The sequence below is a fragment of the Podarcis liolepis genome (assembly GCF_965112155.1).
Source record: "Podarcis liolepis genome assembly, chromosome: 6".
NCBI lineage: Eukaryota > Metazoa > Chordata > Lepidosauria > Squamata > Lacertidae > Podarcis > Podarcis liolepis.
The window spans coordinates 60,155,193-60,175,493 of record NC_139559.1 but is presented as its reverse complement, the minus strand read 5'-3'; the positions used below and the strand labels follow the sequence as shown (position 1 = coordinate 60,175,493).

The window sequence follows — 20,301 nt, the reverse complement described above, 5'->3', positions numbered from 1 at the left end:
GAGCCTTCTTCCCCTGGGGATTCCCTTGTTTTCCGCAAGCAACTAACTTGCCTATGGACAGTGTTGGACTCAGAGAATTTGGTTCACTAGTCCTAGAATGTACATACAAGCTGCCGTCTTTAAATGTCAGTTCAATGTCTGTTAAATAGGTTTCATGCTTCCCTTTCTGACAGGGTGGTTGAGAGGGTGAATATTCTAAGAAAGTGTTATTCAGCCCGAGTCTATCAGGGACTGGACAGAGGAGGAATGGTGGAGGCCGCCTCCCCAGCCTGAACCTTCCAGAGAAGAGGAAGACAGTATAGATTTACAACAGTGTTTTGTGGGAGGTCACAGTTCAGAGGCAGAAGAGGGGAAAAGCTGGGAAATGATGGGAGAGGAGCAAGAAGAAGAAGAAGCAGCGCCAGGGGAGAGACAGCTGACAGACTCGGTGTCTTTAGAAAGCCTTCTCCCAGAACCTGGCGGGCATTGAAAGTAGGAGAGCAGAGAGCTCAGAGGCAGAAGGCACAGATCAGCCACTGTAGGGATGACGTATAATGGGAGAGACGGAGGGGGTGGGGTTTCACTTGGAGCAACACCATTACTCTAGGAGGCTGCATTTCCAAGCCCCTCTCTGTGAATATTGAGTAAACAACATTGGTAAGAACTTCCTTGTCTTATCCATTCCTGGCAACCTGCCATAAGAGGGGGGGGGTGGATCCTCTGAAGTCTGACAGAGTCTTACACATACTTTGCACATTACACTTAATTATGAAAGCAATATGAATTTGTAAGAAATGTTATGCTTCAAAAGGATTTATTTTGCACATCATGAATGCTTAAATTACAAAATGTTGCTAACCTCCAACTTGACATTTCCCATTCCTGGCTCTTCACAACATCTTGACCCCTCCCTGCATTCCAAAATTCTATTTGTGGTTGTTCATTTTGTGCAAATTGTTTCTGTGACTTGTCCAAGACTTTTACCACCGTCTTTCTGCACTCCAGTGCATTCCTTATGAGAAGCACTGTATCTTCCTTGTTCAAAATGCCTGGACAGATGACTTGTCAGATTCTGTTCTGCCTGTTCAGATGTGTGTAGGGTGAGGTAATGGAAATTATAACATTGCCCCATACCTCCAACCCTGTGGGATAGCCAAATTTTACAAAGGGGAGTTTAAAGCAATTTATCTACATCATTGATTGCATCTATTCTGAACACCAAGCTATATAAACACCATAGAAATTGATTAGAGAAGAATAGTTTGGATTATGCAAATATCAATTGAACCCATGCTTTATAGCTTTCCGCACCTGTCAGGCACTGTGAGAAGAATGACTGCTTAATGTTTGCTACCATCTAGAGATACACAGCAGCCCAATACTGCTGAGTAAGTTATCTTGAGGTGAAACTAGTGCTTTTCTCAGCAGCTACTGACCAGATCAATAGCCGATTATGTTGAGGTGCTAGACAGGCAGGCTGTGATGACTTAGCAGCCTCTTAGTTATGAACAAAGTAGAGTTGGGATTAGTGTGGATAACATTCTTCTTCTGCCCTTTTTTCAAGGAGAGGTGTTTGTGGTGGAAGAGGGGTCTTCAGCATGTGTCAGTTTAAAATATCTGGATGCCTCAGACGAAGACACAACTCCAGAGGAGCTAACTTTCTTCTTGGAAACTAGTCCTCAGTATGGATACTTGGAGAACATCCTTCCTACACCTGGACATGAGAAGAGCAATGCTGGAGTTAATATAAGTGAGTTACAGACTTGTTGCTCTACTTCTGCCCCCTCCCCCACGGGCCTCAACACTCATGGGCAACAATTATGAAGGAGAAACTGATAAGTACAAGGTTAGACTCTCCCCCAAGCCCAAACACTAATATTGGGCCAAAATATGGTTTTGGTATTTTTCATCACCCCTGTAGATACATTCCAAAGTACTAAGGTTGCTTTGAAATGATTTCTAGGCTGTCATCGCCTTTCTCTACATTTTTTTAAAGCTTTTTGGGGGGCTGGGTGGGTATATATTTTAAGTGACTCTGGATCTAAGGAAGGAAAAAGCTTACGTGACTCTGGATCTAAAGGAGCCTTTCAAGAAACACACCCCACTCCCTGCCACGATAGATTTATATTCAAATGCTTCCCACCCCCATCTGTGCTACACTGATTCAGAAAGTAGACCCATGTGTAACCTCTTTGCACAAAATGCTCATATACAGGGCTAGGTAATGTATCAGAGAAGAACTTAGCACTTCCCTAGAATCTCCTATGTTTCCACAGAAAGTCGGACAATGGATTTCCCCTGCAGTCCCCCACTTCCATGTATACGTTCCAAGTGTAAGCAGAGCAAGACTGTGTGTTTGGTTCCACCTTCCCCTCTCCTCTCCCTATACTTTAGGGAAGATGGAGAGGGCAGTAGGTGGCAGAAGACTGCTACAGTGGCAGACTTGGGTGCTATTGCACCCTGTGCGAAGCCAAAATTTGGTGCCTTCCCAAAGGATGGGTAAGGAGGCAGCCTGCTTTGGGAAGTAGGTGTGAGGGCTCTGGCAGGGTCCTAGAGCCCCACTCACCTCCTTCCCAAAGCTGGTAAAGCTCTTTTTTATATATATATAAATTTTTATTGATTTTGCAGAATTTTTAAAACAATACAAACATATAAAAAGACATACAAACACGTATAATTTCATAACCTTATTCTCATAAACCTTGTTTCTCGGACTCCCCCATACCTCCCCTTTCTGCATCCCAATGTCCACATTTTTTTCAGCAACTTCTAATGATTCTGTCAAGAATAAAGCTGGTAAAGCTCTAACTAGGCTAACCTGGGCTTTGAGAAAACACCCCTCAGCTCAGTGCCCAATGCACCGCCCTAAATCTGCCCCTCATTGCTATCAGCACAGTGGAAGCTTTCTGCAGGGACATTTCCTGCCCAGGATTTTGGGTCTTGATTAGCAGAAGGAAATTGTGCTCTGTGCACTGTTTTCAATTTTCACAAAACCCTTTGCTGCCTGTTTCTCATTTCTGCAAAGTAAGGCATTTTATTTATTTACTTATTTATAAATGCATTTATATACTGTTAAATCACAACACATTTCAAAGCAGTTTGCAACATTAAGAAGATAAAAATCATACAATAAAAGCGTAAGAAGTTAGAAACAATTTAAAAAAACTAATTTTAAAAATAAGCATTAATATTCTGTTGTGGAGGATAGACTCTTAATTACCTGCATAGGCCTGGCGGAATAAAAAAACCTTTCAGCAGGCTTTTAAAAATGGGAATGGAAGGAGCCTGCTGAGAAAGGCAAGGAACTGGCAAGAACAGCTGCTGTGTGAGCCCCAATTTGAGTTGGCCTTTGCCTGAAGGAGATTTGTATCCAAATCAAATTTGGCATATTGTATTATTTGTTTGTTACATTTATACCGAACGTACCTCCAAGGACCTGAAGGTGATGTGCATAGTTCTCCGCCTCCTCTCCATATTTTCCTCACAACAACTCTGTGAGGTAGATTGGGCTAAGAGGGAAGTGAGTGGCCCAAGGCCCAAGCTTCATGAGCTAGTGGGTATTTGAACACTGGTCTCCCAGGTCCTGGTCTGACACTCTAACCACCACACTGCAGAAGAAACTTGAGAAGCCCCTTTCAAAATCCACTCCATCTGCACATGTCTCTTCAGATGCTTCTGGGCTGTTAATATTTTGTGGGAGCAATTCAGTCGCATACCAAAATGTTAGGTTTGTGTGTGTTTGAAGTAGATTGAAGTGCTCTTTTACCCAACAAATCCACTTAGAAAACAAAAACAAAACTGCACTGAATAAATAGGTTATCCAACGGAGCCCACCCTTCCTCCCAGTCTTCATGGACATGAAGATTAGATATGGCAAAAGCTGTTTTCTTATGGACACCAGCTATATGCAGTAGAGTTCTTCGCTGTATATGCAAGATGATTTACGTGTATACTTAAAATATGAAATACGAGTTTAACAAGGAGTCAAGGCTGGCCTTCACTTCTGTTGCATACACTCTCAGCAGTAAATGTGAAAAATAATAGAATGGATTTAATTCTCTGCTTTTAACACTTTGACTCTCTCCAAAAGGTGTGTTCACTTTTCAGAGTCTCCAGGCTGGTTATATCAATTACGTTCAGTCAAAGCATGAGCATTTAGAACCCTCCTCTGATCACTTCATGGTGTCTGTTAGTGATGGCTTTCATAAATCTTTGGCAATGCCGTTCTACATCATCATTGATCCGGTAAATGATGAAATCCCAAGCCTGCAACTTAGGAACCTAACAGTAAGTCTGAGAACTTCTTCCACGGCAGTTCTTTGCTTTCTATAATCTATTTGCACAAAATGAAAGCCAGGTATAAAAACATGAGGGATATCGGACAATGTTATAATAGGAGGACCATGGTAGACAGCAATTCATTGGATATACCAGGTATATCACCTCTGTGCAGATGTGCTCTGCCATCTGTCTTAAATGTATGTTTCATGAAAGCTATTGGAAGCAATGTAGAAAATACCATAGAATATGCCAAAAGGCTTCCAATGTATTTGTCATTTACTGGGGAAGGGGCTCTGCTCTCCAACCCCTCCACAATACACTTTATTTGCTGCATTGTCTGTCTAGTCAAGAAAACTCCCAGTTTTTCCCATTTGTTTTGTAGCCTCATTTTGCACCCGTTTTCACATTCACTCCCATATCTGTGCCTTCTTCCTTCCTCCTTTTCTGCAACCCTCCTTTTGCACAGACCATCTTCTGTATCCTCCTCTTCTGATACATTATAACTGCTAAGCACTCTTTTTACCTTCCACCCAATTATGTGTGGAGTGTAATCCACTGAGAGCAGTCAAGTACAACATTCCTTGTTTTCCTAGAGTGGACATGCAAGGAAATGTTTGGTCCACCAATCGAAACTCCCTGTTCCTCCTGGCCTGGAGCATCCTTCCTTGCATGTGACTAGTGGGCGGGAGTGACCTTTCCAGACCTGGTAAAAGGACAAGGCATGCTACCACTCTCTCTCTTTTCCATCTTCTTTTTGTCCTGCGAACTTACTGGAATGAACTGCTGGCTGCCAGCCAAGCAGTCCCCCAGGTCATCTCCCTTATGGGATAAACCTGTTAGTATAAGTTTGTAACTTTAAGCCTAAAGCCTGCCTTCTGGGATCACACTGTGCTCTGCCTGATCGTGAGTAAACTTTCTTTTTATTAGTAGATAGGTAGCCGTGTTGGTCTGCCATAGTCAAAATAAAAAAATTCCTTCCAGTAGCACCTTAAAGACCAACTAAGTACTTAGTTGGTCTTTAAGGTGCTACTGGAAGGAATTTTTTTCTTTTTTCTTTTTATTGCTTATGAATAAGACTGTGGTGTCTTTATTCTTTTAGGAGGGATTCAAGGGGGTCTTACCAGGAAAATATTAGAACACATTTCAATCTGGACAAGCCAGATTGAATTGCGTATTGTCTTAAGAAACTCACACGAGTCTGCAATAGTTTTCTGCTGTTTAAAGGGGAATGCAAACTCTGCTAAGTAAAGGAACTCGCTAGTGCAAGTTAGGAAGGATATTAATAAACAGTATATCCTCTCCTGCCACCCTGAACATTCCCACATTATGAAGGCTCCATCCCCTCCTATTCTGCAACCCCTTCCATACCCTTGCTTTCATCTTCACCCCACTCCTTCCTCGTTTACAAGCCCCCTTTGCACTCCCCCATTTTCACCTTCACTCCCTTTTCCCTTCTTCCTTTCCCCAGCTATTCCTTGCATACAAGCCACACCCTCCACTCCGTTTCCTTCACTCTCCTATTCTCAGCCCGCTTTACACACTCCCTCCCTTTTCCTTTCTTCCATCCATACATCCATCCTCCTTTTTTCAGATCCCCTTTGCACAGAGACTGCCTCAACCTCCTTGCCTCCCCCCTCCTCCTCTGTATCTTCCTTCTGCAGATGTATGTTACTGCATATTTAAGAAGAATAGGCTCTTAAGAGTAATCTTAACAGGCTCTTAAGAGTAATCCTGTACATATATTGGTGTTTGCTTTTTAATAAAACAACTTCTTGAAATTACTACATTGGGAAGAATTCTGCACCATGCAATGGTGAAGGTGGGTGAATCTACACGCAGGAGGGAAATGCTATAAATAAATCAGAAATTACGTTGTTACAATAAAAGAAAGAAAAAACGTTATGTAAAAATTGCAAAGAATTTTATTTTGCTCTCTGGCCCCATCTGGTGGTGCATATTTACAATGCATTCAAACATGTTTTTTGACTAATGTAGCTGAGTCCGGTCTCATCAGCTTTCCAGACAGAGTGACCCACTGCTCTTGCCCCTGGGGCATGCTGTTTCTCACCTGGTCATCATGGTTTTTTAAATGAGGAGGCGGCCATGGGAGGGGTGGGAGGGAGGGAATTACTGCACTCGAACTGGTAACTTGTTTAACTACCAGTGTCCAATAGGGGTACATGCAGCTCAGACTTGAGTAGGAAACGGAAAGGAAGAATTAAATGATTAATGACAAATTAGACAGGAAACATGTGGGGTGAGGGGAAGAATTAGGATAATGAAATCCTTGAAACGAAGCAGATTTATTTTTGATAGTGCAGCTGCAGATGCGATTTCTTAATCCTCTGTCTCCAGTAAGCATGGACACCACCATAAACACTCCATATTTGCAGTGTGTGTGTGTTTCTTGTCGACTTCCATGGCACAAAATAAAAGCTCAGTAAATATGGGCCTCCATATGTGGTTCTCAGCTGGTGTAAGTCCCTGAATGAGAAACATGTGAAGGGAGGAATTAATGCTGCACACATGGTGGCTGAACTTGAAAGCAATAGAAATTGCACCTGAGAATATTTTACACTGGGTTATGGAACGTTTGAAGATGAATGGGAGCTTGAACCCTCCTTAATGTATTGCATCATTGGTGTTTCCAGGGGGGCAAGGGATTATAAATGTGTGAGCTTGACACATGAGAGAGATAGCACTTCCTTCAAGTGAACAGCAAACTGCATCAGGCTTAAATAAAACCACTCACAGGAAGATGAAAAGAATTTGAAGAGAACGTATCTGGACAAACTCCTCCTGTCTCAGTGGTTGGACTGTTGTTTGGCTTTGACCCGGATCCAAAAAGAGCTTAGTACCTGCTACCTTGCAGCCTTTGTAAAACTCAAAAGAGACCTACCTCACAGTTTATTGTAAGGATGATTGGGGACAGAATTATTTTTTTAAAAAACAGTTAATTTATTGTAATTGAAAATTGATTTATGTCTAGCATAAATATTACAGTATATCATATTGTAATAATGGGGGGGGGGGGAATGACCCTGAGTATCATTCTAAAGTTGTTCGAAACATCTCATTTATTCACAAACCTTTGTTGGGTGTTGTTGGTTTTTTTGGTAAATTTTAGTATTAGTATTTCATTTTATAATGTATACAAAACAGAGAGAACAATTATAACAACAGACAAACATTAAAAGATGAAAAGCAAAACTATGAAATAGGCATGTAGAATGAGTAGTTGCACATGAGTTAAAATAAAACTCAAAGGCTATCAGATAAAGATAGTTCCAGATTCTCCAGGCTTTTTATGAGGGTTGTCTTGGAATGGAAGGTTCTACTATATATGCCATAATGGAATGCCAAATCATATAAAAAGTATATGGAGGTTCTAGTCATTATTGAAATCTCAAATTAGGTGTGGTTTTCTTCATTATACTCCACAAACCTTAGTTGCATTCGTAATTCATGGTTGGCTCAAACAACCCACATCATTTTTTTTCTTTTCAGTAAAGCAAGTGTGTCCCAGAGCTTTATCATCCCTCATATTTTGGATTTGTTTAAACTTCCAGTATTTATTGTATACAATTGTAGGTTCAATCTTCAAGTGGAAAAGTAACACTGTTTAGCCTTCTTCATGTTCTAAACCAATTTTCTTTCCTGGAATATTTATTTATTGCTTTCAGGTTCTGTTTTCAACATTTATTTATTTCAAGAAAGGGGAATTTGTAGCCATCCATATGTTGAGGGGCTCCAAGTCCCATCAGCCTCAGCCAGCTTGGCCAATGGTCAGGGGTGATGGAAGGCCTATCCCCTCGGGAGGCCCACAGATTTCCCAGCCTGTTTTTCTTCTTCACAATCCTAGCAACAAAGGGAAAAGACTCCCCCTTGCTTTAGAACATTTCCAAATCTGGGATCAATCTGGTAGGCTCATTATAGACAACTTCACTGGGGTCCTATACCAATGAGCCGTTATTTTAACATGATTTAACATCATTTTAACAGAGTGATAGCAGTGTGAGTCTGCTGCAACAAAAGCAGCGAAGAGTCCAGTAGCATCTTAAAGATTAAGGTAGCATCCAGTCATGTTCTCTCTGCCAATGGAAGGCACCTGCCAATGCAGCAGTGAGATAGGAAAAAGTTGTGACTCATCCTCCTTTCTGCAGTTGTCTATACACCCCAAATTTATTCCAGAGGGACCTAAAACCCTCCTGATCAGTTTTAGTGGTGAGAGGACTGTGGGGAGGATTGATAAAAATGGCCTCCCTACCCACTTTCCTAAGGGTAATAATAATAATAATAATAATAATAATAATAATAATAATAATAATAATAATAATAATAATAATTTATTCTTTGTACTCCGCCCATCTGGCTGGGTTTCCCCAGGCACTCTGGGTGGCTTCCAACAAAGATTAAAAATACTTCAAAATGTCACATATTAAAAACTTCCCTGAACAGGGCTTCTTTCAGATGTTTTCTAAATGGTTGTCTTCCAGGGAACAGAACTGAACACAGTCTAATGGATATATTATGGCATAAACCTTTGATCCAGTTATTATTATTTTTTAAAATCAAAGCAGACATGTATTTGTCTATATGGCTCCTAGTACATTTCCGAGCACAATTCAAAGTGTTGGTGCTGACCTCTAAGGCCCTAAACGGCCTTGGTCCAGTATACCTGAAGGAGCGTCTCCACCTCCATCGTTCTGCCTGGACACTGAGGTCCAGCGCCGAGGGCCTTCTGGCGGTTCCCTCGCTGCGAGAAGCCAAGTTACAGAGAACCAGGCAGAGGGCCTTCTCGGTAGTGGCACCCACCCTGTGGAACGCCCTCCCACCAGATGTCAAAGAGAAAAAACTTTTCTCTCCCCCCCCCAAAGACTTTTAGAAGACGTCTGAAGGCAGCCCCTTTTATGGAAGCTTTTAATGTTTAATAGATTATTGTATATTAATATTCTGTTGAAAGCCGCCCAGAGTGGCTGGGGAAACCCAGCCAAATGGGTGGGGTATAAATAATAAATTATTATTGTTATTATTGTTATTATAAATTGTTCCACATATAATGCCATGCATGTACATTGAACTGTAAACCTGAGCTCCATGTTCAGGCATACTTCAGAAAAACCTTCAGCTGTGTGTGCACATGTAGATTTCTAGGATTGTAACCCCAATGAGCACTGGGCCAATGCTTGCAATCTATAGTGTAAATTAAAGTCCTAGTAAAAGAATTTGTTTTCTTTGGCTAGGTTTTTAGAAAAGCAAACTAGTTTGGGATCACCCGTATGTGCTGCTCTTCCCAATTAGAGTTGCTGAAAGAAAGGAAGAAAAGCTCTACTTTCTAATGGAATTGAACCAACATACCAGATGAGCCATGTAACTAGGTATCTGAATTGTTTAGACACATTGGTTTGCTTCTTCATGACATGAAAGTAAACAATCTACAAATAGAGAAAAGAGACAGTTCCACACTCTGTATTATATGTTAGCTGAAGTGCAAAAAAACTGTGGTGGGACATATGCAGTATGGCTTCTTTTTAAACAAATATGTGTGCATATGTTGGGGAGCAGGCAAGGTAATGCTTTGCCAGAAGTTTTCTTGTTTATCCTACAACTCTTAGGCGAAAGCAGAACTGGTGCAAACTAATTGGGGGTATTCCTATGGAGCCGTCCATTTGCAGAGTGAAAACATTAGAACTGAAATGAATGTGGGGTGGCGATGATGAGATTCTAAGTAATTTTCCCTAGCTTGAATTTCCTTGGGTATATTCAAAACTGATAACTGTTATGCATGCACTGTAGTGTTGTTTTTGAGGCAGGTGGAACTACAGCGCCCTAGTATTGAACTTGGATAGCTGATACCTTAGCATCCATCAAGAGAACTTCATTTAAGCAAATTCAAGATAAATCTCAAATGTGGACATTCAGTTGACAATTCATTTTCACATGGAACTCGAATGTTGATTGTCTGTTCAGTTTCAGGTGTTGTATGATACTTTCCTTTCATCTTTAAAACAGAGCCTCCTTATTTGTGATGCAAGTAATCTGCCAATGGGCAGGATTGCCAGTTAGCAAGTCTGGATGAAACAGTTCCTCTTAGGGTCCTCCTGTCTGCATGCAGACAGTCACTAAAGCCACTATATTAACAGGGTTATTGCAGGGCAATAAGCCTAAAAGATATATGTCCAGACAAAAGAAATAGCCAGTCTAGAAGCTAACTTCTTTTGGGGCACATTGACTGTTCTACATCTGAATACTAGTTGCTGCTTGCTCCCTGTGATATATTTGGTGTTGTATTAGAACTGAAATGCTTTAAAAAGTAGGTTCGCTTAGCAAAGATTCTCTTGTTTCTTAATTCTGTAATTTTCAATTCTTTTTTGAAATTCATGTTTTCCTCTAGGTAATGGAAGGTGACATTAAGGCAATGGGTCCTGGCACCATCAATGTTGAAGATTTTGACGTCCCTCAAGATGTGCTGAGATTCTACATTGCTACTCCACCTCGCCATGGTGTGATACTAAATGGAATTTACGGCAGAGATACTGGACGTTACAAACAACTAAGCCCAGCAGTACTCCATAAAGATTTAGAAATCCACAGCTTTACACTGGAAGAACTTAAACAAGGTTGGGCCATCATTTTATTGCCTGTCTTTGAAGAATGAAATGCACTTTCATAGTTTATACAGGGGTGTGTGTGCGTGTTGTACAGCTTGAAACTGATCTTGAGAGGGACAGTGTATCTTTGTGAACTGTACACAAGAGAATAAATGATATTCGTGTACGGAAACAGCCAGTAGAAATATGTTATAGGTCTACAGTTATATGACAGTATCTGAGCAAGGTAATATCTAAACATGGTTTGCTCCATCATAAGGCAAAGTCAGTGATTGCCTGCCCCTGCCCCTCTCCACTCCCAGTTTAAAAAGCACTTACAGTCCTCCTCAAACAAACCCCAAATGTAGCCTTTTTATTGGGTAATAAAAATAGCACATGGTATTGTGTGTCAAATGGTCACTTTTTTCTTGTTTGCAGTCCACGCCAGAGGGCTCACCCCTAACTGACACTGGTCAACTCCAACTGTCCATCAACCAGCAGGCGGGCTGATTGAATTTTGGGTACATGCCCAATGCTTATGCCAAACCTGCTTCATCTGTAATCATTATAGTTGCGGCCTAGCTTGATTCCAATACTTGTCTCCTATATTGTATGTACTATTTTGCACACACATCCCACAACCTTTGCTGTGCCTATGGTTCGCAACCATGAAATGAAGATGATGGGTGCTCCAAACATCGCAATGGGGTGCTCCGAGCACAGCAGCAGACAGAACAGTTCTTCCAGGATAAAGAACTGTTTCAGTGATAAATTTTCATCAGCAAATCAATAGTCCCCAAAGGTACATCAAATGGCTGTGGATCAGCTAACACTCAAACATGTAGCAAGAGAAAGGCTTTATAATGCAGCATCTTTGTCTCTTCGCTTATTGTTGCTTCCTATTCTTTTCCTTGGGGAATAGAGTCATAGCTTGGCAGCAGAGGATGCTTGCCCATGTTCAGTCCCCAGCATGTCTAGGCAGGGCTGGAGAGTCCCCTGCCTAAAATCCTTCATAATCAATTCCAGTCAGAGCAAATCATGCTAAGCTAGAATAAACCAGTGGTCTGACTCAGTATAATACAGCTTCCCATGTATTGCAGGGATAACTGGAACTTTCTCAGTGGGCAAGTCCAGCTAAAATTGGAAGAACTCTAATAGAACTGTGGTTGCAGATAATACAAGTAGATGAAAAATTTAAAGGCAAAAGTAAATTTCTTATAAGTGAATATGGAACAGATGCAGTTGCAAAAACATCAGTATGACATATTCCGGTATGCTACTTATCACATGATGAATGGGGGCTCACATGGCTATTTGCCTAGAACAGCAAAAAAATAAAATCTTGAGTGGGGAACAAGGGCAAATAATTTATCAGGTGTTATGTAAGCATGGATGAGACTTGTAAATCTTTGAAGGAGAAAGAAATGAAATTATTTGTTTTGAATGCCTCACAATGATCAATTATAAGCTTCTCAGTTTGCTTTAGCAAGAAACTAGATTTATGTTGTATGAGCAACGGATGGCCTCTACTGGAAGCCACAGTTCATTGCAGCACGTTGCTCTGAAAGAAAGAGTTATAAAAATATTTGCACCATCTAGTTCTCTGTGATACTTAAAAACCAAAACCAAAATGCAGAAGGCTCCTCCAGATGACCTGTTCAATGAGCACACATCCTCATTTGCTTATAGGTTTAGACTTTGCCCAGTCTGCATTGATCATTTGTTCTGATTTATTTGCAAGGAGGTTATACAATGAGCATACATCCTGATTTGTTCATGGGGTCTTTATAAATATTCAGGTTAATCATTTGTTCATTCCACACTTTTCAATGCATTTCCCTGTCACTTCCCTAACTGCAAAAGGCTTTAAAAAAGAAGAAGTGGATTTGTTGTAGGGCAACAGAATGCTTCAATCCTCTTTAATTATGCAAACCTAAATTTCTGGTACATGCTTGAAACACTCCAGCAAAACCCCAACAGTCTAGAGGTGACCACAGAGAGATGTTTGTCCTTTACCAAGAGTAACACTGACCTAAATTCTTGCCATGGCAAAAATTATATAAGACTTGAACCTTGATTTCCCCAACACTAATATTCTATTTTCCTCCTTGCTTACTTTAAGTTCTACAAACATTTCTGTGGAGACTGCAAATAATAATAATAATAATAATAATAATAATAATAATAATAATAATAATACCCCGCCTTTTTCCCTAGCAGGGACTCAGTTTACAGGTAAAAATAATGATGGCTAAAAACATAGAGGGGAAATAATTAAACATAAAAACTCAATCAAAGATAAATAGAATAACTTGCTGTAACTCTTAAAATGTAATGTTTTATGCAACATATTGTTTAATATGAAAACAAATGAGAAATCCCAACACATTGTGTGTTCCCATAATATTTCATCTTGAGCTGTGTCACATTGGCCAGTGACCAAAGCAAGTTGTGGCTCAAGTTTTCCCCAACCAAGAGAGCTTTCTGAAGAAAAGAAAGTTCATAGAATATTTGCTTGTCCTTTTGTGGTTAAAGATATCATCCTTTCTCTTGAAAAACAACAACAGAAAAGCACACATGAGCAAGAGACCCTAGCAGAGAGCTGGCAGTTGAATGTTGCACTCAGTGGCCCCTCTGCTGCTAACACAACTGCTCACAGAATCAGCTTAGGAACTAGAAACAGCAGATCACATATCTCCTCAAGGTTGACATCTGTGCCATGAGCTTACCAAGTATAGCAACGTAGCAGTGCAGAGTGGATGGGCAGAACAGAGCTAGAGGCAATCTGGCATTCCAGAAAATCCAGCATTATTGTGGTTTTGCATTGATATAATGTAGAAGGCCTAGGCTAGGCTTTAAAGAAGTTCAGTTAAGCATTAGCATTTGAACCAATGGTTATATAGAGATGGCACCTGAAATGATATGCAGCATGGTAAAAACAATATTTAAAACATCCCTTCTAGCAATATAAAAAATTAAAGCCTCAGCTTTAACAGGTGCTCTGTCTGAGAACATCATTAACTAATAAATCCAGGTCCAGTTGTCTTCAGCCAGGCTCAAAGACCTTCTGATAAAACCAAGTTCTAGGCAGCTAACAGAATCCCTATCAATACTGTGATAGCTAAGTATGTGCTTGAAGTTAGAGTGCATTCAACAGTTATGGGGTCACCAAACCCTGCCCTGAACTGCATTGTCATGAGCCCAGAAAACCCATCTCATCCCAGAATCCCTAATGTCTCACTGCTACCTGCTCTATGTGCTTGTCAAAAGAAGAGGGGGAAGTTTTAAACTGATCTATGGTGGATAAAAGCTACCATGTCAAGTGGGTGTCTCTTCAAAAGCTAAGAAAACATCACTCTTTCAGAATCTTGAAAAAACAGGCTGTCCCCCAATGATCTATATACTGCAGCTTCTATTTCTTAGTGTACAAAAACATACAAACTTACAAGTGGAGATCCAGAATGCATGGGGAGTACAGTCTAGAAATAAAAACCATTAAAACAAAAATACAACATGGAAGTCTTCACAAGTGCAGGAAACAATCGTGCAAGCTCTCCCCACCTCATGGGTTTACTTTAGCCCTATCCAGAATACTTGTGTAGGGCTTACACACCCTCCCTCTTCCCCACTATATCACACTGGCTCTAATATTGAGCCATAGGAATAAGCAGGATATGAATTGTCCCAGGCACTCATAGTATGGCTTCATGGTATCTGTATTTCAAATGCTCGTGCATTTGATAAATGACAGCATTTAAACCAACATTTTCCCTTTCTTTCTTGGCAGTGCTTTGACAGTCTTCTGTGATGGAAGGAATGAAAGCACTTAAAACATTTTAGTTCTGCATCAAGGAAAAACATTAGTTATTCAGCTGACCTGATTGCTCCTAAAATATCTATATTTTAATACTCTTCCTTCAAATTCCGCCTTATTTGCATTTTCTGAACATCTGTTCATACATTCAAGCTGCTTTGAAGTCATCCAGGATGCTCTGCAATTCTGTGACTCTCTTAATCGAAATGATGTCCTTTTCCATAAAAAGTCTGGTTTTGTTTTCTGTATGAGCCCAAGTGGGAAAGTTGAGTTGAATAGACCTTTTCAAAGAAACAAATGAGCCTCAAATGTTCATTTCACTTCCCACTGGTTGAGAACCTTGACCAACTCTGAGTGATTCACGGCTTTGCAGTACATAATTCATCCATTCATAACTTGGCAATTCATTATATTGATGTTTACACAACTAACTAGCTATGTAAACAGTGCCCAGTACCCTAGACACTTAAATATTCAATTAAAATAAAATAAAAATTGCAAACTGCAAATTTTGAATTAAGTGACCATATGTAAGCAGACTGATAGCTGAATGCTGGAAATTTGGCAGACAGGACAGGCTCATAAATGCATGCTAGCAGCATTCTAAATAATTTAATACAAGAAATATTTTGACATATTCATAACTATATGGCATTTATTAAAAATATGCCAACTTCTCTTTTGCATGATGCACTAATATTGCTAAGAGGAAATAGTGAGTGTCCTGAAATAAGAATTAGAACTGTGTGTGGCTGTGTGCATAAGAATAAGATGGTAGAATACTGGAAGTAGTAGAACGGGCTATTGGCTGCAGGTGGGGAGTGCTATTTCCCCCTCTAATATAGTAAGTTCTTTTTGTTTTGGACTAGCATCTAGAGTTAAGCAAGAGGGAGACTTTTTATTTTTATTTTTTTAAAAAAATACAACTGTGTTTTATACTCTGCATTTTCCTCCCCCCCCAAAAAAATGCAGTTGTATCTCCTGATGTTGGAATAGAGTAACATATTGTTTTAACTCTATTAAACACAAATAACTTTTCACATTTAGGACTGTAGCCCAAGCACATTTTCCAGATATGTTCTGTTATTGTTTTTGGACTCAGTAGGCTTTCATTGTTCATCTGTAAAATCATTCATGCTACATACTCTGTACAAGGGGCCGAATTTAACCAAGTTGTTGCACTAGCAGAAGCCAGCACAACTCATCCCACTAGTGTAATGGGGCTTCCCCTTCTCCTAAGTTCCATGAGCCCTCCATGCCCTCCCCGGTCTTCTTTGGGAGGGTCAGGAGAACCCCTAGAAAGGTGGAGGAGGTAGGTGATGGTTCCACCTGGCAAGCAGAAATCCTTGGGCTGATGGACTGATCTCCTTACTGCAACATTGAATTTCACCCAAGAACTGTACAAGAAAATGTTAAAACTTGGTTAAAGGAGGGACCTGGGAAACTGTCATAGCTTGCTGTAAGTATTTAACTGAAAGACCTTTGTATCCAAACTTGCACTAAAATGTAGACACTTGTGTCCATCAGAGTTTTCCTAAACCAGTCCCTAACTAAAAATTTAAAAGCCATGTGAGTTAGTTTTTGCATTTTCAAGAACTCTTCACTCAATGACCTCAGTGTCAGGAGGGAGGGACAGGAGGGAGCAGAAGTCCCATCTTCAAGTGGTGATTAAAGGTCACTTTACAGACTTATGGGGGGCAGAAATGCACCCCATAGTTTACATACATCAAAATGTATTGGTCAACTGCCCGATTAATTCTGGGTTCTATCCACTTCAAATTCTGATAATCCCAGCTGGCTAGCAATTCAGGGATTAAATGGGAAATAAATGATCTTAATGCCTCAAAAAGGCCATTTGGTGATATCAAGTTGTTCTTGGCAGTTCTGAAGTACCTTAATGGTATCCTGCTATGATTGTTTTGTTTGAAAGGAAAGAACACGTGCAAGCTGCAGGATAACTTAATCAGTTCCTTCGAGTTTATGTAGCTTTGATACCCTAAATTCCATTTGGTTGTTGCTTGTCTTTAGAATGTGGCACTTGACTGCTGTGTTCAAAATACTCCGTTGTCTCTGGTACTTTCTCCGATAGGACTGATGCTTATGTACATGCATGATGACACAGAAAGCCTAGAGGATAGTTTCACCATTCAGCTGACAGATGGCAAGCACACAGTCCAAGGGACACTTTACATCTTCATCCTGCCAGTCAACGATGAAATCCCTCATCTTTCCAGGTTAGCTGTTGAAGTGACATTCTATGCAAAGTGACTTTAGGAGAGACGGGGGAAACATTTTATTTCTCTTTAATTGTTAACATGTTTGATGAATTGTTTATTGGCAAGAAGATGGATGCGTTGCTCGTCTCTTGGCAATTGTTAATTCTTTTCATTCTCGTTTCTTATGAAATTATGATCTTTTAATATAAATATTAAGGTCAGGATGCTGACATTAATTAATCCTCAACAAGTAGAACAAATAGGAAATATCAAAGCTGTGTTTCACGAGTGGGCTTGCTAGACACAACTACAGAGTGGAATTATGATGTCAGAATGGTTTGGAAGGAAGAGGCCCGTTACGATTTCTAAAAATCACTTTATGCTATGGCAGGTGAATCTCTGTGATGTAATGTGTAAGGGCAGTGTGTATACAAAACAGATATGGACCCATAGGGAGGACATTGAGTGTTGTGGCTAGAGTGTCAGACTAGGACCTGGGAGACTAGGGTTCAACTCACACTTGGCCATGAAGCTCACTAGGTAACTCTCAGCCTAAGCTACCTCACAGGGTTGTTGAAGGGATTAAATGAGCAAGGAAAGAACCATGTATACCACCTTGAGCTCTTTGGAGAAAAAGGTGGGATATAAATGCAATAAAATATATTTAAGTAAATTAATAAATCAAACATTTCAAAGAAAGCTGCCTTTACATCAGATCCAGCATATTATTTGTAGTGATTTAGTACTGGCACTTAGCCATTTTTAAATGAACAAAATCTCCCTAAGTATTTCAATGTCAGTTCTGTAACAAAAGTGTGTGGTAAAAGTAAGTTTGGGGTGTTTTTTCATTAGCCAAAGTGAATTAACCACACCTGCCAACCCTATGGAATAGGTGAAAAGGACCAAAGGCTGATTAAGTTGTCCTTCAGGAATGACTAATCAAACCCCAAACTGACAGTAGAGACAGGTGGGGTGGGGATGGGGTTGCAGTGCCAAAGAGAGGAAGCAGTGCGAGCCGCTGCCACCACCTTTCTCACTTGAAGAGAGCATGTTGTCACCTAACCAATGAGATACTCACCCAGTGGAGGAGGCAGCAGCTCTGCTATATTAGGTGGGGCCTTATTTTTGGCTTTACAAACACCTCTACCCTGCTGAATGAGGTGGAGAGGACTTCCTGTTTTTAATAGTAGGGGACATCTGAAATGGAGTGTACCAGGGATCTGCCAGACTTCCATTTGTCTCAAGTAAGGGCAGTGTTATACATGAGGCGGAAATTACATTTGTACTGCGTTTGAAAGATGATGTTGGATTCTGAATCTGTGTGTCTCCTTCCCCGCCCCATGCAATATTTATTTCTCGCCCCTCAGGAACACAGGCTTGGAAGTTGAAGTTCATGAGAACAAAGTTATTTCCAGTGTGTCATTAGAAGTTGAAGACAAAGATTCTTTGAGGAATCAGCTCCATTATGTCATAAACAACAAACCAAGATATGGACACCTGAAATTAAAGGTAATAATGATTCTCAGCGTTTTCTTCACACATGGCCCTGTCAACATGTGGTTGTGAAGCATAGGCACAGCAAAGGTTGTGGGCTGTGTGTGCAAAATAGTACATACAATATAGGAGACAAGTATTGGGATCAAGCTAGGCCACAACTATAATGATTACAGATGAAACAGGTTTGGCATAGGCATTGGGCATGTACCCAAAATTCAATCAGCCCACCTGCTGGTTGATGGACAGTTGGAGTTGACCAGTGTCGGTTAGGGGTGAGCCCTGTGGCGTGGACTGCAAACAAGAAAAAAGTGACCATTTGACACACAATACCATGTGCTATTTTTATTAATTTTATTTCCACGCAAAAGATCTTATATGTGACACATGTGCATTTCTCTGTGCTGAGGAGCCAAACTTGTCAGTGCTTCTGTGCTGAATATACATTACGGTGATAAATATTCTTGCTGCTATGTTGAAGATGCTTAAACTAAAGATAGACATGGCAGAACAGGATGGAAGTGTAGAAGTGTGAGACTTCCTCTCCTCTCCCCTTCTTAGTATGAAAGGCAAAAAGAAACTGTATGCACATGGCGTCTTTTAAGTTAACATATAATAATGGTGTCTGATAGCATAAAAGCAGTTAGCCATGTCTCTTTCTCTCCTTCCCATTTGTTTTCTGTCCTCAAAAAGGTCCTATATATTAATGTCCTGTTCCGCTGGTCTTTGAGCCAACACTCTGCAGCTATAGCAAAACGTTTTAACTGGCTTGTATATTGGCGTGCTAAACCACTAGGCTATAGTCTTCCTTTTATAATTAAGTAACTTGAGAAATCTGTTGGGATCAATAAATTTTGAGAACGCTTACATAAAACAGAATATAAAGTGGATAGTCTTGCCATCAGAAGCCCATAAAAGTCAGTCCCTTTATGTGACACCTCTACAAATGGCATTATGTCATTGCATAATATTAGTAGGAAACTAAGATTTTTGTGCAAAACCATAAAATGTAATGAGTTTCACATAATCTACTCATATAAACGGAAAAAGAGTGAGAGCGGGGCTTTTTTGAAAGTGGACTTCCAGCTTTTTGGCATCCTGAAAACATAAGGAAATTTGGAAACTAGCTCAAAATAGAGATATGTTTCAGTAGTGGGCGGTTGATGTGATCTTTTTGCTTGGTGGGAACATGCACCTTGGCTGTTTTAACTGTTCAACTTGTGGTCTTAACTGGGGAAAGGGAATACCAAAAAGATCTGAAAATGGAAAATGGAAATAGTGCCAAAAGGGTTTTATTCCTAACTGAGCTAAAGTACTGTGTGTTGGGTTTTTTTGTGATCTCTAATAATGGAATCTGGAGAATCCTTGCAGATTCCTGCCCCCACCCCTACTTTGGCATGAAGACTTGCAACCAGGAATGGGAGATAAATTCAATTTGGCTCCTTTCGTAATGCAAACCTGCGTAATTTGCAGTCCCCGAATCACACATACATCATTTTATTTGTAAGCTGTCTTTCCACAGCCAAAACCATGCTCAAGGTAGCTTACAACATAAAGAATTACATGGTTACAAATATAGAAAGTAGTATAAACCACAAATAAAACAAAAAAGTACATGGCTGAATTGAACTATTTCTACATAAATCATAAGATACAAAACAAAGATACAAGAAGTTAACATCTTAATAGCAAAAACCCACTACCAACAAAACCCCCTAAACAAGACCCCAACCCAAGATTCTGCTCAGCAGCCTCAGCTTTTGTAGCTGGAGTCGGTCAGAGCCCCACTCTCCCAGGTCATGTGGGGAAAGGCCTGCAAGGCAGGGAGCACGTCTTCCAGGACTCAAAGCAATACATAAACCGAAATGTAGCTAACTTTTGAAATATACATTTCTCCACATTTAGCGATGCAGTTCTCCAGCCAACT

At 40.3% G+C, this 20,301-nt stretch overlaps 1 protein-coding gene across 4 annotated transcripts in view; it reads left to right on the top strand.

The window, feature by feature from the left end:
* Positions 1-20,301, top strand: part of LOC310709985 (FRAS1-related extracellular matrix protein 1-like) — a 110,810-nt gene that overhangs the window by 39,655 nt on the left and 50,854 nt on the right. For all 4 annotated transcript variants that reach the window (XM_083510202.1, XM_083510203.1, XM_083510201.1 and 1 more), the window contains 5 exons: positions 1,544-1,729; positions 4,070-4,266; positions 10,655-10,880; positions 16,754-16,898; positions 18,248-18,389. In XM_083510202.1, coding sequence (XP_083366328.1) covers positions 1,544-1,729; positions 4,070-4,266; positions 10,655-10,880; positions 16,754-16,898; positions 18,248-18,389 — 896 coding nt within the window. The remainder of the gene's footprint in view (positions 1-1,543; positions 1,730-4,069; positions 4,267-10,654; positions 10,881-16,753; positions 16,899-18,247; positions 18,390-20,301) is intronic.